Below are 27391 nucleotides of genomic sequence, written 5' to 3'. Positions count from 1 at the left end.
GGGGAGGGGGTTGGGAGGATGGGTTAGCCTGGTGATGGGTATTGAGGAGGGCACATTCTGCATGGAGCACTGGGTGTTATGCACAAACAATGAATCATGGAACACTATATCTAAAACTAATGATGTAATGTATGGGGATTAACATAACAATAAAAAATTAAAAAAAAAAATAAAAGAACATAGAAAAGAGAAAAAAAAAAAAAAAAGAAGAAGAGGTCATATACTGTCCAGGGCCTGGTGCTTCGGGATGTGTGTCTGGTCTGTGCTACATGCACCCTGCTGCTGTGTTTTGGGGGCTGTTTCCCTCAGGTCAGCCCTCTGCTGAGTTTTTCCTTGCTTGCACTAAGGAGTGTTTGGACCTGTCCAGTGTGTGATGAGTTTTAACTAGATATGCTTTCATCTGCTTGTTAAAAAAGGCCAGATCCTATTTCCACTAGAGCTGTAACTTTGTAGCACTCTATCTAATCAGTAGACTTGGTGCTTGCGGGGGATTTGTGCTTGTTTTCTGGGGGAGAGGCCTGCTGCCCTGGCTCTTAGGCATACTTGCCCTAGCATAGAAGCACCTGCAGAGTGCAGGGGGTGGGGTTTGGGGTGAGTGGCTCCAGCCTCCCCTGGACGGGTGTGGGGAGGGAGCACTCACTCTGCTGCTCACTGAAATCCAGTGGTGCTGTTGGGTGGAGGAAGAAAATGGCATCCACCCTCTCCCTGGGCCCCCGACAGGTGAATTTGTGCCCCCACTGTCCAGGAAGCCCTCACAGAAGAGTGAAGAATCTTCCCTTGTGTGCCAGGTATCCCTCGGATCTCTGCCTTCACCGTGTCTGCAACTGAGCTGTCTGCCCACCTGGTGGCACAGTGCTTCTATATTTTATCTTTGGCACCTGGCAGAGTTTCAAAACTCCAAATTTTAGGGCCTCGGCACTGCCTGGACCCACGATGATCCTCTGGAGGAGGGTCTTGGGGCGCTGGGGCTGGTAGGAGTTTGTCCCAGAAGGGCAGTTGCAGGAATGCACAGGTGCTTGGAGTTCAGAGTAAAGCACAGCAAAAAGCTGGTGTCCAGGTTAGCTGCCCTCAGCAGGTGCCTCTGCCCCTGTGCTGATGAACAGGGCAGTGCCGTGGTGCCCACCAGCTCTTTTGTCCCCGTGAGGCAGTACCACCTCTCCCAAATGCACTCCAGGAGGGGGAGCTGTCTCTCCCAGTGCGATGCAGGGGATCCTCAGACCACGCTGTCCACTCCCAGGCCTCTGCCCTCCTTCTCCACAGGAGCACCACTGTGCCCACTGGGCTCCACACTGGCTGCAGTGCGGACTTCTAAAACTTCAGTCTTTGAGCTCTGTTGATTGTAAAAACTCACAATAAGCAGGCTCTCTCATTTTCCCGGTCAGTGGCTTTGGGGAAATGTTTTTCTTGTTCAATCCCCTGTGCGCTGTTTGCTCTCTCTGTGATCAGGGCTCCCTCCCTTCTGCGGCACCCGGGATTCTTTTCTCCCCCAAATCACATCTCCGCACCTCCTACCTTCCACAGTGTGGCCTCTTTTCTCCCTCTACTTCGGCAGTTTGTTCTCTCAGCCCTCAGATCGATTTCCTGGGTGTTCAGAATGAGTTGATATTTATCTAGCTGTGTTTGAGGGACAAGGCAAGCATAGGGTCCCCTTACTCCTCTGCCATCCTAACTCCTCCCCATTTCATTTTTATTTAATTCATCATCTGGTTGAGGCACATTACTGCTGCTGTCTCCATTTTACCATGAAGAAATCCCCTTAGGGGCCCCGGTTTGTGTCCCGACAGCCTGGCTGAGGAGGAAGGATCTCAGATGCTCGGTTTGCTGTCAGAGCCTGAACCAGAGTTTGGATCTTGGTTGTATGGAGTGTGTGGGATAGTGTGAAAGGGTGCACAGAATACACGTGCCCCCATACACATACCTTACTACATGTAAAGCCTGTGTTCTTCCCATAGCTTCATTATCCTATTCCTACTAACACCTGTATAACATTCACCACTGTTCAGAACTGACATCTTTACCCCAGAAGGATGAAGTGACCATATTATTTCCTGATCCAGGACCTCATCAGCAGTGAGTTCACCACAGGACGTCCTGAACGAGTGTCTGCAAGGAGTGTTCTGAAAACATAATTATATTAAGTCCTCTAGAAAAGAATAAAAAAAATGCAAAATCTTTGTAGATGAAAACTGATGAGTGATGTAGTGTCTCCACGTGTTCAGACCTGAAGGCAGGACCTAACCCCGACACATTCTTTGTCTCAGGTACTAGAGGGAGGCTCCTGTGTTGGTTGAGGAAGATTTATTCATCTGGCGTCTCCAAGACTAGTCAGAAACCCATATAAGATACAACTCCATCATGTGGCTGTATTACTAGCTAAAACTCAAATAAACCAACAGCAACACATTAACAAAAAAACCCTCGGATACTCTGTTCTTTTCTCAACCTCATCCTCAAATTTCTGTTTACACATCTTCTGAGTTTTTCTGAGAAATGTACCATGGGCAGACTAAATGGACCATTTGCCTTAAGACTTGGCATCTTCTTGCAACATGATTTTTTTTTTGCAACATTTTCCTTACTTTGTTTCTCATATTTCTCCCTTTTGTAGATTGACTGTTACAGACTCGGATGGAGCCTCTAACTCCACAACTGCAGCCCTAATAGTCAACAGTGCTGTGGACCATCCTCCAGTTGCCAATGCAGGACCAAATCAGACCATAACTTTGCCCCAAAACTCCATCACTTTGAATGGAAACCAGAGCAGTGATGATCACCAGATTGTCCTCTATGAGTGGTCCCTGGGTCCAGGGAGTGAGAGCAAAGAGGTGGCCATGCAGGCAAGTTCTCTATCCTGCCTTCAAACTTTTACTTGTCTGTCCATCCAACCACCCGCCCACCTACCCATCTAACCAACCATCCATCCATCTACCCACCCACCCATCCATCCATCTACCCATCCACCCACCTACCCATCTATCCAGCCACCCACCCATCTATCTAACCACCCACCCACCCGCCTACCCATATATCCAACCAACCACCCACACACCTACCCATCTATCCAACCACCCACCTACCCATCTATCTAACCATCCATCCATTCATTCATCCACCCACCCACCCACCCACCCATCCATCCATCTACCCATCCATCCACCCACCCATCCATTCATCTATTCACCTACCCACCTGTCCATTCCATCTACCTGTCCACCCATCCACTCACCCATCCATCCATCTACACATCCATCCACCCACCCATCCATTCATCTATCCACCCACCCATCCATCCATCTACCCATCTACCCATCCATCCATCCATCTGTATGTCTGTCCATTTAAAACTTCACACATCTATCTACCTTCCTACCTACCTAAATTATTGTTATGTGGTATAAATCCAGAAAATATGTTTTATAAGATTGTCTGATGTATTACAACTATTAGAAGAGCACCTAAATTCATAGATTTTCCAAACTTACATCCTTTCCCCTCACCCATTCTCTGTAAGCACAGCATAGAAACTAAGTGGGTCCTGTGTTGATAGCTTGACCTTGAGGCTAGTTTGGGGAAAGTATGACCCAACATTTGCTACAGAAATATTATTTTAGTATTGGGAGAAACTTTAGAAATAATCCAACATGAACTTTATTATCAGGAAATTTTTCCTTATTTTGTTTCTCATATTTTTAGAAACTTCATTGTCATCTTTTCTGGATCTAGTGGTCTCTTTTTAAGAGCTTTTTGTATCTAAATTTTAATTTGCTCAAATCTTAAATATATTTGTCTAAAGACATACTACCATAGACACTTTTGCTGTGAGTGCTATGTATGCACATGAGTGTGTATAAGCTATTTGCTTCTTCTTCTTTTGGTGCTGGCCAGAACTATTTGTTTTTATTGCTAACCAGCTTGCTGTTTTTAAGTTATTATTTGACAGTTTTCGTTTTATTCTTTTTTTTTGTTATTTTATGTATGTATGTATGTAAGCAAGCCCTACGCCCAATGTGGGGCTTGAACTCACGACCCCAAGAGCAAGAGTTGCATACTCTATTGACTGAGCCAGTCAGACACCCCTTTCGTTTTTATTTTAATTCCAGTTTACATACCGTGTTGTTAGTTTCAGGTTATTATTTGAAAGTTTAATGGAAAAAAGGTAGGACCTTATATTGCCACCTTGTACTTCTCCTTCAAATTCCATCTCATCTGTCCAACATAAATTTCTTGTTAGTATTTTAGATGAAGTCAGATATCCCATGAAAGCTTACCTACTTTACTTTCCAATGTTTCTGGACAGTATTTTGCAATTATGATGAATTTAAAATGACTGGTTGGGTTTATGGAACTTGAGAGGGCCGTGCCGTAGTGTCCATCTCTGTCTAAGGGTTGTGGCACGTGCTGTTTGCTTCTGTTGTGCTAAGACTTCTGATTCAGAGGGCTTTGCCTGCAAAACAGAAAGATGGGATATATTGTATTTCCTTGGTTAAAAAAATATTCCAGGGGTGTCTGACTGGCTCAGTCAGAAGAGCGTGCGACTCTTAATCTCAGGGTTGTGAGTTAGAGCCCCTCGTTGGATGTGGAGATTACTTACCAATAAAATTTTTAAAAAATCCAAATTTTCTTTCCTTTAGTTATTGAGAATTATGTGCCCAAAGCTCACACCCCAGAATTCATCCATATCTGCCCAACGTATGTCCAAGGGAATCAGCGAGTGCTGGGCGCAGGGCCAGCTTCTCCACACCTGCCCTTCTGCAGAGGACACTCTGAGGTTATCCCCAGTAACAAGGTTATTGTCTTGTGATTGATAGATGAAGATGTTAAAAGGGTGATCTTTTTATTAACTGGGCAATCACAAAGATGGCTGTGTCAACTGGAGTCTTAGATTATTAGTCTAAACATCGTGCAGGGCATCCTGCCGAGGCTTTGCTTTAGATGGGGGAAGGCCATCTGAAGGCTCCAGGCTGTTACCTGGAGCATATAGTGGCTTTGAGGATGCTTGGTGACATGTGTGAGTCTGCCCACTTCCCATTTGCCACAACACTCCCTGTACCGTGTGCGTAAGCATTTATGTAACCATATTAATTTTGAAGTAAGCACTAGGAAATTATGCTTTTGTACAGCTTTTCAGAGCAAAATGCTTTGCTTTATTTAGTCAAAGTAGGGGAAAACACCTTTTCTAAGTTCTTAAAAGTATGTATTTCAAATTTCACAAGTTCCCCTCGTGATAACACAATTGATTTTCTATCAGTTTTCTTTTTCAATTTTCCATTAAAACCTTTAATAGACACATGCAGATACATTTATCTTTAGACAATCTTGGGATCTATAAAAGTAAATAAATTATAATAGGGTTTAGGATTAAAAATCCTTTCCATGATGCCATGAATTTCAAACATAAGCAATAATTGGAAATGTTACCAACAGCAACACAATAGCAACAAAGTGAAAGTTGTTAACCTGGAGACAAGTACAGCTATTATATACTCAATTGAAAAAATGTCTTACTGAAAAATTTTGTTGGGACGCCTGGGTGGCTCAGTCGTTAAGCGTCTGCCTTCAGCTCAGGTCATGATCCGGGGGTTCTGGGATCGAGCCCCACATCGGGCTCCCTGCTCCACGGGAAGCCTGCTTCTTCCTCTCCTACTCCCCAGGACTGCTTGTGTTCCCTCTCTCACTGTGTCTCTCTCTATCAAATAAATAAATAAAATCTTTAAAAAAAAAAAAGGAAAATTTTGTTGTCTTAGAGTTTTAAAAAATTATTTTTACTTGTAAGAGTAATGCATGAATTGCTTCTTGTAGTTAAAAAAAAGGTAACTTCTGATAAAGTACAAATACACCTTGATTGTACCCCAGTCCCCTTATGGGGATAATTTTATCAGTTTAATGTCTGTCCTTACAGAATCTTTTCTGTGTGTTCTGTGTATATGCATATGTACACATAGAAATATCTGTCACACTCTATACATTGTTCTGCAACTTTCTCTTTTTGCTTGATGGTATGTCTTTGACATCTTTCATTTTATTATTTATAAGCTACAGACATTTTTTTTTCCTTTAAGTAGGCTCCACGCCTAGCATGGAGTCCAACTCCATTTCAATATGTATAAATCTACCTTATTCTTTTAAACTTTCTCATTTAAACTAGCATTGTAGTGTATCATGGTGGGTCTGGCCACGCCCCATTGATGAAAGTTTATTTAAAGATTGATTGATTTTAGAGAGAGAGTGCAAGTGGTGGGGAGAGAAAGAATCTCAAGCAGACTCCCCAGTAAGTGTGGAGCCCAGCACAGGGCTCGATCTCATGACCTTGAGATCCTGACCGGAGCTGAAATCAAGAGTTGGCTGCTTAACTAACTGAGCCACCCAGGTGCCCCATTGTTGATGAACATTTAGACTGTTTCCATTGTTTGCTGCTATAAACAATGCTTCTGTCAGCATCCAGGTGTGAGGCTCCTTGTGTGCATGGGCATTTCCCTAGCGTAGGTAGTAAGAAGTAGAATCACTGGTTGGAGTATGCTCATTTAACATGTCAGTGGATGTTGCCAGATGGGCCTCCAAAAAGGCCAAATTAATTTGTACTTCTTCAACAGCGTGTGAGGATACACACTGAACTTCAGATTGCATTTCCTTGGGGCACACACATTTCTTTTTCACGCAGGATCTCCATATTTAGCCCAAAGCATTCATTTTTCATTATGTCATGCTACTTCTTAAAATTATTATTTTTTTTCTTTCTCATCTCTACTTGCTTTTACTTAGGGCGTTGAGACACCATACCTTCATTTGTCAGCCATGCAGGAAGGAGACTATATGTTCCAGCTGATGGTGACAGATTCTTCAAAGCAGCGATCCACGGCTGTGGTCACTGTGACTGTCCAGCCCGGTAGGTGAGACGGAAGGGGGCTTTGGTCCCAGAGATTAAGGCAGAAATGACACCTGGGCTTCTGTGCTTCAGACAAGCGAAATTTGGAGGCAAATTCTCTAAATGTCTTAACTATCTAGAAATTGGGGCTGGAGGAGCTGAATCTTAATACAAAGCCAGGTTTCTACTGTGGTTCGGAATCTTGTGTTGACTATGTCTTTAAACCATGGCACGGAGGCCCAGATGGACATCCTCAGGGCCCCTCGAGGGCTCCACTTGCCAGGTAGACACTCCTCCACGTGTCCCATTCTGCTGCAGAGCTCAAGGGCCTTCTTGAAGAGTCTGGTCATGATGTGTGGCCTGGTAGCTCAATGGTTCGTAGTCAGATGGAGACTTGACTCCAGGTCAGCTCTCAATCCATTAATGGTTTCATGAAAACCCAGGACTCTGCCTTCCTGCAGATTTAAATAACCTTAAGGGTGGTTAGGTTTTTGCATGACAGTGCTCTTTGCTTTAGAACTTTTCTAGAAGATGCTGCTAATCCCAGTAACCGTCCAGTGTACTGGCAACTGAAAATACACTCAGCTTATAGGCAACGCATTTATTTGTTTTATTTATTCACTTAGTATGTAGTAAGTGCTAGTGGTTAGACCCCAGGGATGTGAATTAAACAAGAAAGACTTGGTCTCTGTCCTCCCAGGGCTCATGGGGAAGTCCACTGAAAAACCACAGGATCAGTGCATTTCTAGGGGATGGACACAGCGCTGCTGGAGCCCATGAAAGGACCCACCTATGTGGGCTTGAGGCATCTGCAGAGAGTCTTACCTGAGCTCAGGTCTGCAGTTGGCCAGGTGAATCTGGGGAGAGAAGGGCAAGAGGAAGAGTTTTTTAGGCGAAGGAAACAGTGTATGAAAGCCATGGGATGAAAGGGAGTTTGGTAGTTGAAGGAATTAAAAAGAATATAGTGGGACAAGAGAAAGCAGCGAGGACGTGGGAGTGTGAGGTACAGGGAGTAGAATGCCAAGAGATGCTCTGGAGAGAGGCGGGGCTCCCATCCAGGGCTTTGTAATGGGTGGTCACGCGTTTGATCCTAAGGACAAGAGAAACCACGGCCTCACTGAACTTTACTGAGTAGCACAGTGAGGGTTGGACATGGTCCAGATGCTGGGTCACAGCTGCCTCAGTTTTTGACTCCATGACTTTTATTTTAACAGAAAATTTGTCTATTTCAATATCAATATCAGCAATACTTTATATCTTTTGCTTTTTTTAATCTTTTTTTTTCCCTAAGATTTTATTTTTAAGTCCTCTCCACACCCAGCGCGGGGCTTGGACTTACAACCCTGAGATCAAGAGTCGTGTGTTCTACTGGCCGAGCCGGCCGGGCGCCCCTTATACCTTTTACTGTTGTTCAACACTTAACTGAAATGTTTCGAGCATTTATTCTTTACCAGGCACTGTGTTAGGCCCTGGGGCTACAAAGACAAAAGGAAGTAAGTCCTGCCTGACAAAGCAGCTGTCAACTCACTTCCTTCCAGTTCCTGCCTGCCTGCCCCCACTCTCCCCAGTCCTTCTTCCATTCATCTGCCCATCCTGTTCCTTTTCCTTCTCTCTTGACTCCATGACTTTCCAGGTCTTTTATTTTATTTGTTTGTTTATTTGAGAGACAGATTACACATGCACACACATGCACGAGGTCGGGGGGATCCTCCAACAGATTCCGCGCTCAGTGTGGAGCCTGACGGTGGTGGGGGGCTTGATCTCACAACCCTGAGATCATGACCTGAGCCGAAACCAAGAGTCAAACGCTTAACGGACTGAGCCACCCAGGGCGCCCCTCGAGGTTTTTTAAGGAAACCAAACATATATGTATTAGGGAACAATATTTCCTTCTGTCTGTACCCCCAGCCTCACCCTCAAAACTGCAGTGTTTCTCCCCAGGATTCCCCCGGGTGTCCCGTACACTCTAGTCCCCGCCTGATCCAAAAAGAAGTAATTTGCCAAAATCAAGAAAGCAGGGGATCGAAGACTTAATCCCAAGAGATAATAGTGTTCCCCACCATTTCTGTAATTCTAGAAAGCAACAGGCCTCCGGTGGCTGTGGCCGGCCCGGACAAGGAGCTGGTCTTCCCGGTGGAGAGCACCACCCTGGATGGCAGCAGGAGCACTGACGACCAGGGCATCGTCCTCTACCACTGGGAGCATGTCCGGTAGGCCCTCTTACCCCTGAGCCGTGGGGGTCACGCCCCTGGCCCAGGGCTAACATCGCCCCCTCTCTGGAGGGCCCAAATTAGTCAACTCGAGCATGCTGGGGAGTGAGGAGCACTGTTGTTGAAGAGCAGATCAAGTGTGGACAGGGCCATCTGGGGTGGGAGAGCTTCACAACCGACGAGGTGCTGGGAGACCTGTGGGAGGCCCTCAGAGGCCTCCTGGCTACACTCACTCAAACCATCTGCTCTGCCTCTCAGAGCCTAGTGACATCACTAGCCTAGGTTTGCCCAGACGGTAAGGGGGGGAGCTGGGTTTTTCCGACGACAGGGCCCACAGTCTTAATAACCGCACCGTAATTCCCCTTCGGAGATCTGTGATCTGGCTCATCCCTTCCTCTTCCATACTCTCTGTCAAGATAGATGAGGATTTAACCTAATTTCATTCAAAGAGGGAATGGGAGTAGTTTCTAAGACTCCGTTTTGTAAGGACAGATCATTTCACTGACAGCTCAATTTAAAAAAAAACAAACAGGTCTGGGGGCACCTGGGTGGCTCAGTCGGTTAAGCACCCGACTCTTGGTTTCAGCTCAGGTCATGATCTCAGGGTCGTGAGATTGAGCCCCGTGTTGGGCTCCGCGCTCAGCGCAGAGTCTGCTTAAGATTCTGTCTCTCCCTCTGCCCCTTCCCCTGCGTGCGCACTCTCTCTAAAATAAATAAATAAAATCTTAAAAAATAACCCCCAAAAAACAAAAACCTTCTTCTGAGGAATCCCGCAGGCTCATTCTAAAATAGGCATTAGCTTATGACCCGTACCCTGAACTAGAGAATTTAAGTGGATAAAAAGTTATCTTGGAATTCTCTAGATGCTGTGTTTTAGCTGTAGAAACGGGCTTTTATAAGGACACAAACATCATGCCTGCCGTAATTAGAATACCATACCTGCTCTGATTTGTTGTTCACTTCCGTTCCACAGAGGCCCTGGTGCCGTGCAGATGGAAAATCCCGACGACGCTGTAGCCACGGTGCGCAGGCTCCGGGTGGGGACCCACCGCTTCCGTCTGACGGTGACTGATGGGCAGGGGCTGAGCAGCACAACCACCCTCACTGTGGCCGTGAAGAAGGGTGAGTCCTGGCACCGGGGCGGGTGGGCACCTTCTTTCCCGTCTCACAAGACCCTCAGCCATGATTGTTCAGAAGCACTGGTGTTTATCGGTTCACCACAGACTCTGAACTCATGTCGGCCAAGAAAAAGCCATTCTTCCCCTGAGCATGCTCGCTGTTCCCAGTCTCCCTCCGCAGAGAAACAGCATTTCCTTTTGTGTGTCGAGTGAACCTTCTATGGGCTTCCCTCTTCTTCTGTGACTACTGGCAATGAAACACCCGCGTCCATGTGATGGCGTTATGCTCACTCTCTCCTCCCTGGGAATCGAAGAGCAGAGATGTTTTCAAGTTCCATATTGTTTGTTAACTTGTGGTCTAGTCTCGTGCCACTCTGCTTGAGGACCTTCGTTCCAGACATTTCTGTGTCCTCTGGGGCACAATGCAAGGCTCATGTCAACTCACAAATGCTGGGCACTGGAACGGATGGATGGATGGATGGATGGATGGATGGATGGATGGATGGATGGATGGTTGGATGGATGGATGGATGGGTGGGTGGGTGGATGGATGGGTGGGTGGATGGATGGATGGGTGGATGGATGGATGGATGGATGGGTGGATGGATGGATGGATAGATGATCATGATGTGTTGAAGCACAGGGGTGTCCAAGAGCATGCTGGACAGACAAAGTCAGGTACTGTAGACCAGCCAGTGGTGGGTGTGCTGGGGAGTGGCTGAGCTTCTGCCTCAACCTGTGAAGGGTCATGTGTCAGGCCAAAGAGGCTGGGACTTCGTCTGCTGGCCAGGCGGGAGAGGCTGAAGCAGTTTTATCAGCAAAGTGACATGGGTCTGGCTGTTTTCAAATGTTTTACTCTGGACGTTTTCAACCGTATATAAAAGTAGAGAAAGTAGGCTCATTGGACCATTATGTCCCCATCACCCAGCTTCAACAGCCAACAGCGGTTTGCCAATCCTGTGTCGTCTAGCCATTCATGTTTTCTTTTATTTTGGTTGGAGTATTTTAAAGCAAACCCTAGCACCACATCATTTTACCTGAGAGTTTGGGATTTTTAAAGCAGGTAATGGTTTGATGGGAAGAGAGGTCAGCAGCAGGGAGAGCAGGGGGGAAATGATTGACTAGAAAGGCAGCTTAGAGCCTGAAGTCTCAGGACTTGGTGCCTCAGTGGTTCTGGGGGGAAGAAAGATGGTGGGTGTCCCGATGACTCAGGGATGGTGACGTCAGTGCATGGGTGGGTGGTGGTGCTGTGCTCTGACCTCCGTCCAGAGAAGAGCAGCCCTGGGTTTGCAGGGGGCTGTTTGGACATAGCAGATTTGTGGCGATGGAGTGTCCGGAGAGTGCCCGGGGAGCGTCCTGACGGAGTTCAAGATTGCGGGGACATAAGCATGGACGGGGGTGGCTGCCTTAAGTCCAGCCTTGAAGCGAGAGAGGGTCTAGTAATCATTTCTCACAGAAGGATTTTCGGGCTTACGCAGTCTTACTGCCAGTCTGTTTCTGTGGGTTCCGCCTCCCCCTCGATCCACGGTGGAATTAAGCCTCCTTTACACCAGGTTCTCCCCACAAGTCCTCCCAGAAAAGGCGTGTGGTGCACAATGTGGAAATGCTGCTAACGGTACCAGGTGCCTCTGCTCTGACCTCTGGGGTGTTTTCTCAGGAGGAAAGTGGCTGGTGATTGGCGGGATGCTCATTGCTCCCTGGGATCAACATCTGGCTATGCTCACCCCATGACGTGCTTGACTTGTTTTTAAGGGGCATTTGCAAGGGGTCAAGGGTCAGGTAGGGTCCCAGAGCGCCACCTGAACACGCAGATTTCCCTCACAGCAGCCTCATCCGCACAGTGGGGCTGTGTCTTATTATGGTCTCCCCCTGCACCCCATTCTCCCGGCTCCTCCCTCCTGAGTCGATTTTATCAGAAATGGCTCTTAACGTTGTTCATGCATATTTAACACCCAGTTGGAGGAGTGAAGGCCTGATTGTTTTTGAGTCAAGTTTTGATTTACTTAAGCAAGATGTGGCCCTGGTAGAAATAAATATTTCTATGGCCAGAGAGTATGGACCAGTACATAATGATTCAGAATATATTTTAAACTAAAATATTTTCACTTTCTGGACCCTGATAAGTAAGGTCATTTTTTCTCTTTTTCAAAAAGAAACTGTCATGTTGTTAGAAATCTCTCCAGTGTACAGACCACCAGATTACAGCTACGCATAAACAGAGCTACAAGAACGTCTGTATGTTACGGGTGGAAAACAGTGCCTCTCGGCTCTTAAATCTGCGTATGTGCAAGATGGAGCCATCGTGGATAGTCTGTCGCACTCTTCTGCCCCCCGCGTTTCACATCTGTCTCTTTGCTTTCATCTTTGCTGTTTGACTTAGGAAATAACAGTCCTCCCAGAGCCCACGCCGGTGGCCGCCACGTGCTTGTGCTTCCCAATAACTGCGTTACTTTGGACGGTTCGAGGTCTACCGATGACCAAGGAGTTGTGTCCTACCTGTGGGTCCGGGACGGCCAGAGCCCAGCTGCTGGGGTGAGTGCTCCACGAGAGCCGTCCCGCTTACATCACGCCGAGTCAGTCTGCTCGGGCTCCTGTAAGGAAATACCACGGCCTGGGTGGCTTCCACGACAGACAGACGTGTCTCCCAGTTCTGGAGGCCGTGACGTCCAAGCTTAAGGCTCTGGATGATTTGGCTCCTGGTCAGAGCTCTCTGTTTGGCTCACAGGTGACTGCCTTCCCCACACAGCAGAGAGGGAGGGAGGGCTCTCTGCGTCTCTTCTTCAAGCACATTAATCCTGTGGAATCAGGGCCCCACCCTTCTGACCTCATGGAACCCTACCTCCCTCCCTACAGGCCCGATTTCAAACACAGTCAGTCACACTAGGGGCTAGGGCTTCAGCAGATGAAAGTGAAGGCCACACAGTTAAGTCCTTCGCAGCATTTCTATTATGACCTCATCCCCCTTTCCATGCTCCCCACTAAGGTGTCTATGCTTCTGGGTTTCCTCTGAGGCCTGGAGGCAGCAAGCTGCTCTTAGATTCAAGCAAAGGCTGAAGTCTTCCCTGCTGTTTTCCCGGACCAGACTTTGCATGGGGTAGGAGACCACAGCCTGGGGGGGACTTTAAAGCCAAGTCTTCCCGTGGGAATCATTCTGCTCCTCAGCTTCCCCGCTGTTCCTCTTTGGGTCCAAGTGGATTCTTTCCGTTTCCTCCCATCCTGCCAAACAGGTCAGTTGGTCCAGGATCGCTGTTCCCATTTCACAAGTACAGGAAGCGAGATGCAGAGATGGAAAATGACTTGGCCAAGGTCAACCAACTCATCCTTAATCAAACCAGGCAGACCCAAGTTTTTAGCTCCTGGCAGCCGTTTCTCCCCATAGATCCCTCCACTTCTTAGGCTATACTTTTAGGTACATCTTCACTCCTGCTGTTGCTAAGGACTTGAGAGTTGCAGATATACTCTTGGACATGCACCAAAGAAGTGGTCATGTGGGGAGGGGGGAGGCGAGCAGCACCTGGGTGGCTCAGTCAGCCAAGCGTCTGACTCTTGATTTCGGCTCAGGTCATGATCTCAGGGTTGTGAGATCGAGCCCCTTGTCGGGCTCCACGCTCAGTGGAGAGTCTGCTTCTCTGCCTCTCCCTCTGCCCCTCCCCCCAGCTTGTGCATGCACGCTCTCACCTTCTCTCTAATAAATACATAAATCTTAAAAAAAATAAAAGAAGTGGTCACAAGGAAGGAACTGAACATGCTTTATACTTGCTGAAGCACCTCTGGAATGAATACTCTTCAGCCAGAGGGTAGATTAGCTTCAAGGTATAGCGACTCTCTGTTCAGAGCACTTGTTACCTTTGCTTACCACGCTCTTCTGTCACCAAGTGCAGAGCAGGGGTGTCTGAGATTCTTCTCCAATCCTTTGGAGCTTGGATCCCCCGGGAGCAGAAATATTCTACTTGGGCTCTTGGGTCATTTGAGAAGGTAAATGTGATGCATTAGAGACTATTGTAAAACTGTGTTTGAAAATAAGACCCAGAAACTCTCCAGAGGGGGTGCTTCACCCTCATTTCAACGGTTATCCCCTGTGTTGGATGAACTGAACAATTCGGTAATGGCTGGACAGCCCTTACTAAGCGCAGCCCAGAAGTCCTGTCTGAGGAATCTGTGCGTCCCGGTGCTGTCTTTGGAAGAGCCGCTGAGGATTCCCCTCTCTTCAGCTAACCCACCAGCCCCTTCCTCTTCAGCCTGCCCCTTACAGTCATGCACACATTAGAAAGATGGGCCCCTGAGGTCTGGGATCAGCAGTGGGCCAGAAGTTGGGAACTGAGCATCGACTTGAGTCGCGTTATTTTGCAGGACGTCATCGGGGGCTCCGACCGCAGCGCAGCCCTGCAGCTTACCAATCTGGTGGAGGGCGTCTACACGTTCCGCTTGCAAGTTGCTGATGGTCAGGGGGCCTCGGACACGGACACGGCCACCGTGGAAGTGCGGCCAGGTGCACCTGGGCTAACGTGCTGGTCTGTGATCTAGGCGGCCCGCTTTCGGGCCCTTCGCAGTGGACGGGGTCCCCCCGGTTGGGGTGCCTCCCGTGGCTGGCTTCCGCTCCTGGCCAGGGCCACGGTGCGGCTTTCCTGCTCTTCACTGTGTATCCCCAGACAGACCCAGCCTCTCAGCTCATGACGCAGAGTTGAATGTGGCAGAAGGAATCTCGTGTCCCTTCGGTGTTGCTGCCGGAAAGTGAAGCAGACGCATGAGCTTCAGGGTGGGAGCGCGGGGGGGCAGCTCCGGTGAGGGGCCTCCAAGCCCCCCACGAAAACGGGGCGAGAGCGGCTCCCGCAGCCGAGGCTGAGGGAAGGGTATGCGGTGCCAAAATTTCAAGGTAGCCCAGAGGCTGTTTAGGTTCCCCTGGAGATCTCCCAGGGAAAGTCCTAAGTCCTGAGGAGTTACCCCGGATCATTTGAAACTCTGTAAACCCTTGTGCGGGCCTTGCCCCTTATGTTGTCCAGCAGGATGTCAGAGCGGACATCCCGTGTGTTCTGGCTTCGCAGACCCCAGGAAGAGCGGACTGGTGGAGCTGACCCTGCAGGTGGGCGTGGGGCGGCTGACCGAGCAGCAGAAGGACACCCTCATGAGACACCTGGCGGCCCTGCTGAACGTGCCAGACTCAGACGTTAAGGTTCAGAAGATCCAGGCCCACTCGGACCTCAGGTGTGAGCTGCATACCTGTCCGGCAGGATCCTGTTTGTTCCCTTTGCGTGTAGTCTGGGTTTGCACACGCTTGTATCCCATCCATACATTCTTTTTCTCAAAGGGCAGCAGTAAGGACAACGTCATTCCAGGTCCCTCCTACAAGTCTCGGTAAATGTTTGTTGACCGAGAATGTTCCAGATGAAGGAGTTAGCAATCCTCAGCCGGAACTGGTGGTTAGCTCGGCTATCTTCAGAGGTCGTGCAAATGGCCTGGGGCTGGCACAGAGGATGCGTCACAGCCAGACTTCATCCCTACCCCATATTCCCAGGGCTGAGGCTTCTCTTGGTGTGAGAGGAGCATCGATTACCATTGCTGTCTTCTGGGAGTGTAGGAGGCTAAACCTCTGGCCTTTATATAAGATTTATATATTTAATTGAGCTTTTGTTTTTGAATGCTTATCCAATCTATGTGGAGTAGGGTGGGTGGGAGGAGAGAAAGAGTATGGGAATGAAAACCTACCATTCACAGTAAATCCATTGGCCAGTTATTGTCAGCTACTCTGTTTAGGTTTGTTTTCCAGACAACTGAAGTTTACTTAGAAAAATACCAAGTTAAAAGAATTTTAATTATTTTTTCATAGAATTTTAATTACTTTTTCGTAAATTTCATTATTTTTTCATTCTTTCAAAACAAATCACACATTTCCCTTACTTACAAAATATCAAACACTGAACAAGTCTGAAAATCAACAAAACCAAAGGCTATTTCTTTGAAAAATCAACAGAATTGATAAACCTTTAGCTAGACTGACCAAGAAAATAGAAGACTCAAATGAGTAAAATCAAGAATGAAAGGGGATATTCCTACCAACCATATAGAAATAAAAAGGATTATTCTTTGAGTAATTGTATGTCAACAAATTAGTTAACCTGGATGAAATGGACACAATCCTAGAAAGACACAACTATACCAACTGACTCAAGAAGAAATTAAAATTTTTTACAGACCTATAGCAAGTGAAAAGATTAAATCAGTAATCAGTAACTTCCCACCAAGCCCAGGACCAGATGGCTTCACTGGTGAATTCTACCAAACCATTTAAAGATTTACCACCACTTCCACAAGTTCTTCCAAAACAGAGAAGTGGAAGGAACACTTTCCAACTCATTCTAGGAGGCCAGTTTTTACTCTGATATTAAAACCAGACAGAGGGGCACCTGGGTGGCTCAGTTGGTTAAGTGTCTGCCTTCAGCTCGGGTCATGATCCCAGGGTCCTGGGATTGAACCCCATGTAGGGCTCCCTGCTCAGCAGGGAGTCTGCTTCTCCCTCTCCCTCTGCCCCCTCCCCTGCTCATACGCTCTCTCTCTCAAGTAAATAAAATCTTTAAAAAAAAATAAAACTAAAAACCAGAGACATTCCCAAGAAAACTACTGACCAATGTCCCTTATGAATATAGAAGCAGAAATCCTCAACAAAATACTTTGAAACTGCATCCAGCAACATATTAAAAGAAGTAGACACCCTAGCCAAAGTGGGATTTATCCCAGGCATGCAGGGTGGGTCAATCAATAAATGTAATAAACCCTATTAATAAAGGACAAAAACCATATGATCATCTTAGTAGGCACAGAAAAAAAGCATTTGATGAAATCCAACAGCCTTTCATGATAAAAACACTTGTAGGCTGAGTTGTGGCCCCTCAAAAGATACATTTACATCCTAACCCCTACTACCTGTGTGACCTGATTTGGAAACAGGATCTCTGCAGATGGAAATAGTTGAGATAAGGTTAAACTGCTGTAGGGTGGACCCTTCATCCAGGGTGATTGTGTCCCTGTAAGAAGAGAAGAGACTCAGACACACAGGGAGATCACCAGGTGACAGTGGATTGATTGGTCTCCAAGCACGCCCACTGCGGAGAGCTGCAAGAAGGTGTGGGGCATGGTTTCCTCTAACACCTTCAGAGACAGGATGGCCCTGACAACACCTTGATTTTGAGCTTCTAGCTTATGGAACCGTAGGAGAATAAATTCCATTGTTATAAGCCACCCAGTTTATGGTACTTTTAATGGCAACCTTGAAAACGAATACAGATTTGAATAGAAATGTCTCCAGAGAAGACATACAAATGGCTAATCAGCACATGAAAAGGTGCTCAACGTCATTAGCTATTGGGAAATGCAAAGCAAAATCCTTTTGAGATACCACTTCACACCTGCTAGGTTGGCTATAATCCAGAAGACGGACCATAACAAGCGTTGGCGAGGACACGGAAGGACTGGAACACTCTGCATTTCCGGCGGGAACGTACTAGGGTGCAGCCAGTGTGGACTTAGTTCCTCAGAAGGCTGAACGTAGTTCCCAGACGACCCAGTGATTCCACTCCGAGATACGTACCCAAGAGAAACGGTAAATGTGTGTCCACACAGAAACGTGCACACGAACATTTATACGTTCAGCCAAAAGTGGATACAATCTAAACGTCAGCAGTTGATGAATGGATAAACTCAATGAGGAAATGTCCGTACGATGGAATGTGGTTTGGCAGTAAAAGGGAAGGAATTTGTGGTAGACAGTGGGACTTGGATAAACTTGGGACACATCATGCAAAGTGGAAGAAGCAGGACAGAATGCCTCGTGTATTCATTTGTATCAGACATACCATCAAATCAGGAGAGATGGAAGGTGGATGAGTTGTGCCAGGGGCTGAAAAGAGGAGGGGATGAAGAAGAGTCACTCCTTAATGGGCACAGGGTTCCTTGAGGTGATGACAGTGTTCTGGAGTCAGATGATGGCGATGGTTGCCCAGTGTAGTGAATATACTAAAAGCCGCTGAGTGATGCGATTTAGAAGGGTGAATTCCAGTGGAAGTAAATTATATCTCAATAAACAGATAAAAGTAAGGACATCTCCCCGCGCTCGGCTGAGTCTGTTTGCACACATACGCATACTGCTCCTCTTAATCTAAAGGTCTGTCTGTCATCAGGTGAATAGATAGCTCTGGGGCTGAAGAGCCTTTATTTGTGACTAGAAACGGATCAGTTCCTTGGCCCACGAGATATGTCCCTGTGTCCTTGCCAAACCACCCGGCTGGGGCAGTCAAAACCCTCCCAGGTCAGACGGCCAGCGCGGACGTGACATGTCGGTCACCACCTGACCGGTGGCTGTCCTCCCTCTTGTCTGCTCTGCAGCACCGTGATTGTGTTTTATGTCCAGAGTGGGCCGCCTTTCGAGGTTCTCAAAGCTGCCGACGTGGTCCACAGTTTGCACAGGCAGCTCTCAAAGGAGAAGGCCGATTCCTTGCTCTTCAAAGTCTTGAGGATCGACACAGCAGGTATGTCTTCTATGGGAATATTCCTTCTTTTAGGGTCCAAGTAATAGAAATATTTGCTGTCTATTCAGAATTGGATGGCACTGAGCAAAACATCCCATCAAATTAGATGCATTGAGGTTAAAGTGACAGATTTCTTGGACGAGGTGATCTAAGATGTGTTTGCAGTCTGACAGGACAGTAGTGAGGTCACATAGTCTTTTGGGACTGACTGGGCATGAAGTCCAGTATTTGTCTAATTAGAAATTAAATATTGAACTTAATTCCTCCAAGAATATGCCTATAGGTTGATTCCTCTGGGAATATTCTTAAAAAAAAATCAGACTCAGCCTTGCCAGTCAGGGCCAAGTTTTACTGGCATGGAAAGAGGAGTGAGGTGTGACGATTTTCACGTTTAGCGTCCAGAGACTTGGTTCGCGTTTATGTTTACAGTGGGCTTCCTCCAGCACGTTTACCACCTGCTCTTTGCCTCTGAGGGAAGCAAGAGAAACAGCAGTCCTGGGTCAGTTTTTTTAAAACTATACTCCAGATAATGGTCATTGTCAGAAATTTCATATTTAAGCTGTCGGCACAGTTTTAAAGACAAGTGTTCTGGGCTGGAAAAGCTTATGTTCATGTAGTTTTTTCCCTGGGCGTCACGGTGTTGTGACAGTGGGGTTTCCTGGACTCCTGGAAAGGCAGGGTAGCTTCCAGGTGCCTCCCACCGGACCCCCGTCCTGGCGCCTCGCTTGCTGCCCCGTCCTGGCACCAAACTGACTCACGGGTGTGCTCGGAAATGTGGTCTTGGTCCAAGTTCTCTCTCTCTACCTTCTGAGGAACATGATCCCTCATGATGAAGTAAGTGGCCATTCCAACAGGCGCTGAGGAGTGTGAGCGTCGGGAGGGACACAACAGTGTCGGGTGGACGGTTTAGCGTATTTCAGAGAGATGTTTGTCCACAACTGACGTCCTCAACGTGCACTAACTTAAATCTTTTAATAATCCCCTTTTTTCTAGCTACGAAAGTAATGTCTTATTTATCATAGGAAATTTGGAATATCTAGAAAGGCAAAAAAAAAACAATCCTCTAGATTCTTGAGCCTAGAATCCCCACCCTCCAAACTTAACTTTCGTTAATATTCTGATGTATTTCCTTCCAGTTCCTCCCTCTCTGGAAACATGTGATACAATCAGGATAATTCGATAAATATTTTTAATCTGCTTTTTAACTGCAAATCATATTATCATTTTTTTCGAATCTTTTACGATTTCTCCCTCAATAGAGGATATTTATGGCTGCGTTGTCCTCCATCCTGGATACGTTCAACCAGTCCTCCACTCAAGGACTTTAGGTTGATTTTAAATAATGCTGTAATTGTAGACAAATCTTCGTGCACATCCCCAGTTATTTTCACTGGATAAATTCTTAGAATGTATCTCTCTTAGGCCAGAGGGTACTACGTGTTGGCTACATTTTTAAGGCTTTTGTTACCCGGTGTGGATTGGCTTTTTTCTGCCGTTTGCTTCCTGATGGGAGAGACCCCCTGGGCCCCCTCCGTGCCGTAAGAGGCTCTTGACTCAGCAAGATGCGTCCACGGGGTCCGAGCTAATGAAAAGCCACCCTGGGCGGAAGCCAGGCCCCGTCCTCCCGCCTGCCGCCACACCGGCCTCAGCCGCACCCCGTCTTCGCAGGCTGCCTTCTGCGGTGCTCTGGCCACGGTCACTGCGACCCCGTCACGAAGCGCTGTGTGTGCTCCCGCCTGTGGATGGAGAACCTGATACAGCGTTACATCCGGGATGGGGAGAGCAACTGCGGTGAGTCTGGGGCTGGGGTGCGCCCGTGGGCGAGGAGCGGCGGACACACTGTTTGGGAAATCCCAGGTACCCGCCCCATTCTGCTGCTGTAAACATTCGCCCTCTCCTTGCCTGAGGCCAAGGCGCAGGGAGTTAGGATCCTCCCCACCCCCTGCCGTCAGTGCGGACGGCCGTGCCTAGGCTTTTCCGCAAACCTTCCTGATGAGGAGACCCACTTCGGCAGAGCAGAGTTGGCTAATCACCGCCCGCATTGCCGAGAGAGTTGCTTTGTGCCCCTTGGGCCATTTTTGGGGTGCACCTGCCTTGGCTCGGGCTCAGTTGGCCTTCTGGTGACGTGTTTCCTGGTGTGGACCTGCTGGACGCAGATGAACGGGAGAGTCTGGCCCACTCCTCCTGGATGTCTGCCGGGCAGGCACCAAGGATGGGAGCCACCTTCTCAGCCAGCCCAGCTCGTGCCCCGACATCCTATTTTAATGCCAGTCTATTTGCAAGAGCAATTTTGTTGCCTTGGGGATCCAGATGCACGTATTTGGCCGAGAAATTTGAAAACAGCCAGCCCTTGGATCATTATTCCAAAGAGCATATATAACATTTACTAGGGTTAAGCCTATGTCTTTGGGCCCTTGGTTTCTCTGTCCCGAATTGCTGTTGCAAAGCTTTTTATACTGGATTTGTGCAAGGATGTGGAAGGAATACAGATCAGGTGGTTTCTGAATTACTGTCTGGCTCTCGGAAGTGTGCATGTGTCATAGGAAGCCATACAGATATTTTATTTGCCTTATTAAAGACTAAGCCAGAACTATTTTGGCGGGGAGGGTTGTGTTTCTTGTGATTATGGAAGGAATATTGTGATGTGTCATACATGGGTGTTCACAGCATTACTTCTTTTTTTTTTTATTTTATTTTATTTATTTATTTGAGAGAGAGCACATGAGAGGGGGGAGGGTCAGAGGGAGAAGCAGACTCCCTGCCGAGCCGGGAGCCTGATGTGGGACTCGATCCCGGGACTCCAGGATCATGACCTGAGCTGAAGGCAGTCATTTAACTAACTGAGCCACCCAGGCGCCCCTTCTTTTTTTTTTTTTTAATTTAACAGAGATAAAGAGAGAGCGTAAGTAGGCAGAGTGGCAGACAGAGGGAGAGGGAGAAGCAGGCTCCCTGCTGAGCAGGGAGCCCGATGCTGGGCTCGATCCAAGGACCCTGGGAACATGACCTGAGCCAAAGGCAGACGCTTAACAACTGAGCCGCCTAGGCGCCCCTCACAGCATTACTTCTTAATTAATTTGGTTTTGATAATTCTGTCCTTAAGTCAGCATGAAATATACCCCATGAGGTCCCTGAACCCATTGCACCGAAGTTGGGTACCTTTAAGTTGTTCTTGATTTATTTGCATTTACCGTGTTTATGCTCTGCCCAGCCCGATGAGGCCGTAGGTGGCCTTTGCTCGTAAGAACTCAGAAACACTCATTGTGAGTCACTGAGATAAAGCTGTTTTGCGAACAGCGTGTAACCGTGTCCCCTCTGGCTTTCTCGTTTCCCAGAGTGGAGTATATTCTACGTGACGGCTTTGGCTCTCACTGTCCTCGTGCTGATCGGGGGCTCGCCCTGGCTTTGCATCTGCTGCTGCAAGAGGTACCCCGCCTGCTCGTTTATGTACTTGGGATAATGACACGTCATGAAATGGAACCCGATAGCTGTAGTAGCTTTAGCTTGGGTTTCTTAAGCTGCTGAACCATTTGACAGTCACTTTTATATGAAGACAAACTAGACTTTAAAAGTCCTTTATGGGGGCGCCTGGCTGACTCAGTCGATGGAGCATGCGACTCTTGATCTCAGGGTCTTGAGTTCAAGACCAACGTTCCGAGTGGGGCCTACTTAAAAAAAAAATCCTCTATATTGTACTCCCGCTCCACCCCACCCCCCGCAAGGCATGTGTGCCCAGATACATGGAATAATACCAGAGGCGGCTTTTTCTTATGCAGCTTTCCTCTTCCCTAGGAGGCTCAGTGATTCTCTATCAAATCTAATGTTATTTTCTATCAGTCTCACCTTCCCTTTACTAAGACACTCCTGGAATGGCCTGATTGATCAGCCCTCACAGGAAGGAGTTCCAGAAACATTCTGATGCAAATTTAGATTTTGATTCTTTTGTGTGAAGCAACAATGGAATCTGTCTCAGTCCTATTGAATAAATGCACAACCTTAATCCAGGCCATGCAGTCACCAAAGAGAAGTTTTGCTTTCGGTGTTTCCCTCTTCCTTCTTCGGGGGAGCTGACCTCGAGAAGCCCGTGAGCTGCCTCGTTGTCTCAGTCTTCCAGAACTCTGTGCCCAGCCCTCTGTGAGGAGATTTGTAGGGACAGTGATTTCCCGAGTCCTTAGAAGACAGTGTGGTGGCCCACCATCGACACAAAACACTAAATACTCTCCAAAGAAGATACGATAAAAAAACTGATGTGTACGGTAATTAATAGTTATTTTTTGAAACCGCTCACATTATCTTGGTTTTATTTGTGACTCCTTTCCCAATAGTGAGGCTGGTGAAGGGGGGGCACAGGTCCTCAGAGGCCTAAATCCCAGTAAACTTTCCCAGAGCCAGTTGGGACCATGGGCACCCTGCTGTGCTTGGCTGTAAAAATTCTGCAAAAAATAAAAATAGATGAAAATGAAAAAAAAAATACACATTCTGCAGTTTTGTGGCATACGTGTCAAGCAGATGATGGTGATGATGAAGAAAGTGCTTGGCTGTGACCTTTTTAAGTATTAGTAAGGAATATGAAATATTCGCCATTGTGACGAATGGCGCTCCGTGCTTTATGTATATTATTCAGTCCTCCCACCAACCGTATAAAAAGGGACTGTTTTACTTCCATTTTACAGGTGGGAACTTGGAGTCACAGAAATATCAAAAAATTGTCTCAGCGTCACCCAGCTAGTAAGCGCTGAATCAGGCTTTAGAGGCCCGTGCTCAGTCCCCACCCTGTCCGGAAACTGAATGCTCTGGGACTGTCCTCAGCATAACCTTCCGTGGCTTTGATGTGTGTTTTCACATAATCCTCGGCAGCTTAGGATGATGCACAAAGGACCAGTTTTTCATGCGTTGTGAAAAATGAAATCCTGGGCTGTTGCCAATTAATTTTGGGAATCTGTTATATTTCTGTTTGTTTGTTTGTTTTTCCTGGTTGCTAGTTTATATCATCTGTGCATCTTTGGACCTTCTAGGCAGTGTAGGTTCAGGGGGGAAATGTGTGCATCCAGGTTTTTCCGAGTAAAGAAGTACCCGTGGGGAAGCTCGCTGTGCCAGCCCTCGGGTACTCAGAGGGTGGCTCCCAAGGGCCCTGGCCGAGAGCCTGCGGTTAGGTGGGCGCTGGGGGGGTGGCCGCCCTGCTCCTGTGTTTGTTCAGGATGCACGCTGTGCCTCAGCTCCACCGAACCCAGCCCTGGCCCTGTACGCACATCATCCCTACACGTGCCGACCCTTCCATTCTAAAGGCAAACCATTTCCTTTAGCGTTTTAATTCCTGGCCCCTCTCTAAGAACCTGAGTCGGGCTTTTCGTTGTTCCTCTCAGACGAAAAAGGACTAAAATAAGGAAGAAAACCAAGTATACCATCCTGGATAACATGGACGACCAGGAGAGAATGGAGCTGAGGCCCAAGTATGGTAAGGTGGTCTGCAAGATGCTTGCCCGGTGCTTGAAAGGATCGGGTCCGGGGGTTTGCCTGAGCGTTCCCTTGGGTGAAGGGGGAGCGACAGGCTGGAGCCAGCAATTTAATTGGGAAGGAAGAGTGAGTCTGAGCTTGTGGGAAGAAAAACCTACACCAATCCCAAGGATATGTGACGGGGAGGCATCGTTGTATTCTGAATTTCATGAAATTTTGGGGACGCACTTGGAGGCCTTAGCGGCTGAGAGATATGAAATGCCTCTTATCAGCTGAGCCCCCGCTCTGCCCCCACTGCAGGCAGAGACCGCTTTTCAAACAGGTTTTCCTCTGGCACAGCTGGGCTGTGGGGCGTGCGGCCCGCTCCGCCCCAGCGCCCCTCTGAGCGCCGCGCCCCGCAGGCCTGCTCCCCGACGGCATCTCCCTCAGCCGACGGGCCATAGAGCTTCGACAGAGCCGGCGAGGGCCGTGGCGGGTCGGGCCGGGCCACCTGCTTCTCCCCGTGTCTCTGGTGCCTCTCTGCGCACTCCACGCCCTCCCCGGTCCTCTGTCCAAATCCCTGCCTGTGTGAAATATCGCTGAAGCAATGCTGGCCGATCGGTGTGTGCTTATCCGTTCTTGATTCCTGTAAGATTGATTTTTCAACGTTTCTTGCCTGTTTTGAACCATCTTCTCGTGAGTCTTTGTCTTAAGCCCTTAGCTAGACACTGTAAATTCTCTGAGAGCAGGGATCGCATCTCATACCGCTTCTCTTAGTTTGACCAGCAGCAATCACATATTCTACCAAAAATATTTTGATTGAACCAAATCGTAAGACCGTAACAGCTTTCACTTCGTGCTTACTGAGCGCTAACTCCTGGGCATCAGCTTCACCTGCACTGTTTTACGGAGTGCTCACCATAAACCCGTGGAGTGCGGGCTCGGTCATCTCCCAGTGTTAATGGTCACGGAGCCTGAAAGCCCAGAGAGGCTAGGCGTCTTGTCCAGCATCACACAGCTAGCTGGTAAGCGTCGAAGCTTGGGTTCAAGCGCAGGGGTGACTCCAGAGCCCCTGTTGCTGCTCACCAGGGCCCCCAACCCCTGCTGTGTTGTGAGTGATGCTCGGAAGGTGCAGAGAACACCACTGGGTACATGGGACCTACAACCAGAAAGACAGCTGAGAGCGAAAAAGGCCGTTTCCCCCAAGATGCATCTGTCTGCTTCTCCCTAGGTATTAAACACCGAAGCACAGAGCACAACTCCAGCCTGATGGTGTCCGAGTCTGAGTTTGACAGTGATCAGGACACAATCTTCAGCCGAGAGAGGATGGAGAGAGGGAATCCAAAAGTTTCTATGAATGGTTCCCTCAGAAACGGAGCTTCCTTCAGCTATTGCTCAAAGGACAGATAATGGAGCAGTTTGTAAACTCGAAGCCTACCCACAGGAACCGCTGAATCCAGGACCAGTTAATGGGAGTTAAAACACAGAACTAACTCTTGTTAGAATAGTGCATTAATGTCCTTTCACAGGGGGCTGGATGTGCGTCCCTGTATTTAAAAGATCTGTTTTCTTGGGGTGTTGGAGACATGAAACAAACCAGAAACGTTGCTCTTCTAAACAGAGATGCTTGTTAACAGGGATACAGGTTGGGTAAGATACTAGGTGTACACGTAGAAGAGTTTTGTGTCTCGTAGGTGGCACGGTATTTATATTACCTATGTGGAAATAAAGACTACCCCTGTGTCTATCCGCAGACCTTTAAGTTAAACACACATTTAAAGAGGGCTGATTTCTCTTTGGAGCTGCGACTGCCTTTGAGGACGACGTTCCGAACATGGTTTTTCCGGTGGGACCCACACCGTCACGTGGCTGCGTGTATTACAGTGGCTTCCTTGAGGTGTGGGTTGTCTTCTGTGTGGCAAGTTTTCTGTGCTGCCTGAGACCCCCGTACAGAGCAAGCCCCCCAGCATGTTTATTCCTTGCTGTGGCCAGCCACCGTCTGCCCTCTGTCGGCCGCAGCTCCTGGGGATCTGAGAGCTGAGTAAGAATCATCGGATGAGGACCAGAGGCATAGAAAGGGACGTGGGGGCATAATGACCTGTAGGTTGAAAGTTGAAGGTCACATGGTAACATTCTTTGCCTTTTCTTTCTCCTAGAAAAGCTACCTTGAAGCCTCTCCTAGCCCCAGTGTATGTTAAACGCGATAAAAGTGATTATTAACCGGTGGAACATGTATTGAGTATGTCCATGGGCATGTATTTAGATTGCCATAGATAGGAATAATGACTCAGCAACTTTGTCTATATTCTCAAACTCAGAAATGTAGTCCGTCTTAATTAGGATGGGATGCTCATGATAATTGGCCCCTACAGATACTTTCCATGATAACAAATTGACATAGACATTCACTTCATAGGTTTAAAAAAATACATTAAATCTTTTTTTTTTTTTTTAAGATTTTATTTATTTATTTGACAGAGAGAGACAGAGCGAGAGAGGGAACACAAACAGGGGGAGTGGGAGAGGGAGAAGCAGGCTTCCCGCCAAGCAGGGAGCCCGATGCGGGGCTCGATCCCAGGACCCTGGGATCAGGACCTGAGCCGAAGGCAGACGCTTAACGACTGAGCCACCCAGGCGCCCCTTAAATCATTTTTTTTTTAACCAAATAAATCTCATTTTAAATATATGGGGGGGGAACCCATCCCCAACAACAGAGCACCCCAGAGCAGACCTGGAGTGAACTATAGCCTGAGGAGGTGGCTGGCCCCTGTTGGTTCTCCATCCATAGTCCTGAGGCTGGTGACCTGGGAGGCGCCCTTGGCATTCTTTGGAAAGATTAGAGGTGGGGCCCATCACAGATAGAATCAGTGTTGTGGCCTCAGGCGTGAACACAGCTAAACAGGATCCTGGTGCACAAGTTTCTGTGAAACTAGGATTGCTTTACCATGATTAAGTGGAAAAGCAAGAGGATCAGGTTTAAACCATCAGGACGGAACAAGGGAGAAAATAGTTGCTGTGGGTCCCTGAACAAAATTAAGCTTGCAGATGCTTTTGTTCTCTCTGGTCATACTCATCCTCATGAGATCATCTTGTTTTCAATTTTTGTACTTTCTGGGGAATGGCAGAACTAAAAAGTATATAAGACTGTAATTTTATTTTTAAAAAATAAGTTCTTTGCTTATGCCTCCACTTTCTGTATTACTAGTCAGTTCAGTCTATCTGTGATGTTAGAAGGAAGATGTGATGGTTTCT

General features: G+C 47.7%; 1 protein-coding gene across 3 annotated transcripts in view; it reads left to right on the top strand.

The window, feature by feature from the left end:
* KIAA0319 (KIAA0319 ortholog) overlaps nucleotides 1-25884 on the top strand; it is a 99013-nt gene extending 73129 nt beyond the window's left edge. For 2 of the 3 annotated variants that reach the window (XM_032424717.1, XM_032424718.1), the window contains exons 10-21: nucleotides 2609-2837; nucleotides 6760-6883; nucleotides 8940-9072; nucleotides 10046-10194; nucleotides 12571-12722; nucleotides 14541-14679; nucleotides 15233-15392; nucleotides 18567-18709; nucleotides 20378-20566; nucleotides 22042-22132; nucleotides 24070-24161; nucleotides 25371-25884. In XM_032424717.1, the coding sequence (XP_032280608.1) occupies nucleotides 2609-2837; nucleotides 6760-6883; nucleotides 8940-9072; nucleotides 10046-10194; nucleotides 12571-12722; nucleotides 14541-14679; nucleotides 15233-15392; nucleotides 18567-18709; nucleotides 20378-20566; nucleotides 22042-22132; nucleotides 24070-24161; nucleotides 25371-25549 (1780 nt within the window). In that variant the 3' untranslated portion in view covers nucleotides 25550-25884. The remainder of the gene's footprint in view (nucleotides 1-2608; nucleotides 2838-6759; nucleotides 6884-8939; nucleotides 9073-10045; nucleotides 10195-12570; nucleotides 12723-14540; nucleotides 14680-15232; nucleotides 15393-18566; nucleotides 18710-20377; nucleotides 20567-22041; nucleotides 22133-24069; nucleotides 24162-25370) is intronic. The other variant, XM_032424720.1, reaches the window with a different exon arrangement.
* Nucleotides 25885-27391: the final 1507 nt, after the last annotated feature.

Source organism: Phoca vitulina, unplaced genomic scaffold, assembly GCF_004348235.1.
Source record: "Phoca vitulina isolate PV1807 unplaced genomic scaffold, GSC_HSeal_1.0 scaffold31, whole genome shotgun sequence".
In the NCBI taxonomy this organism is placed as follows: Eukaryota; Metazoa; Chordata; class Mammalia; order Carnivora; family Phocidae; genus Phoca; species Phoca vitulina.
The sequence above is the reverse complement of the archived record's forward strand: the minus strand, read 5'-3'. Positions and strand labels throughout refer to the sequence as shown.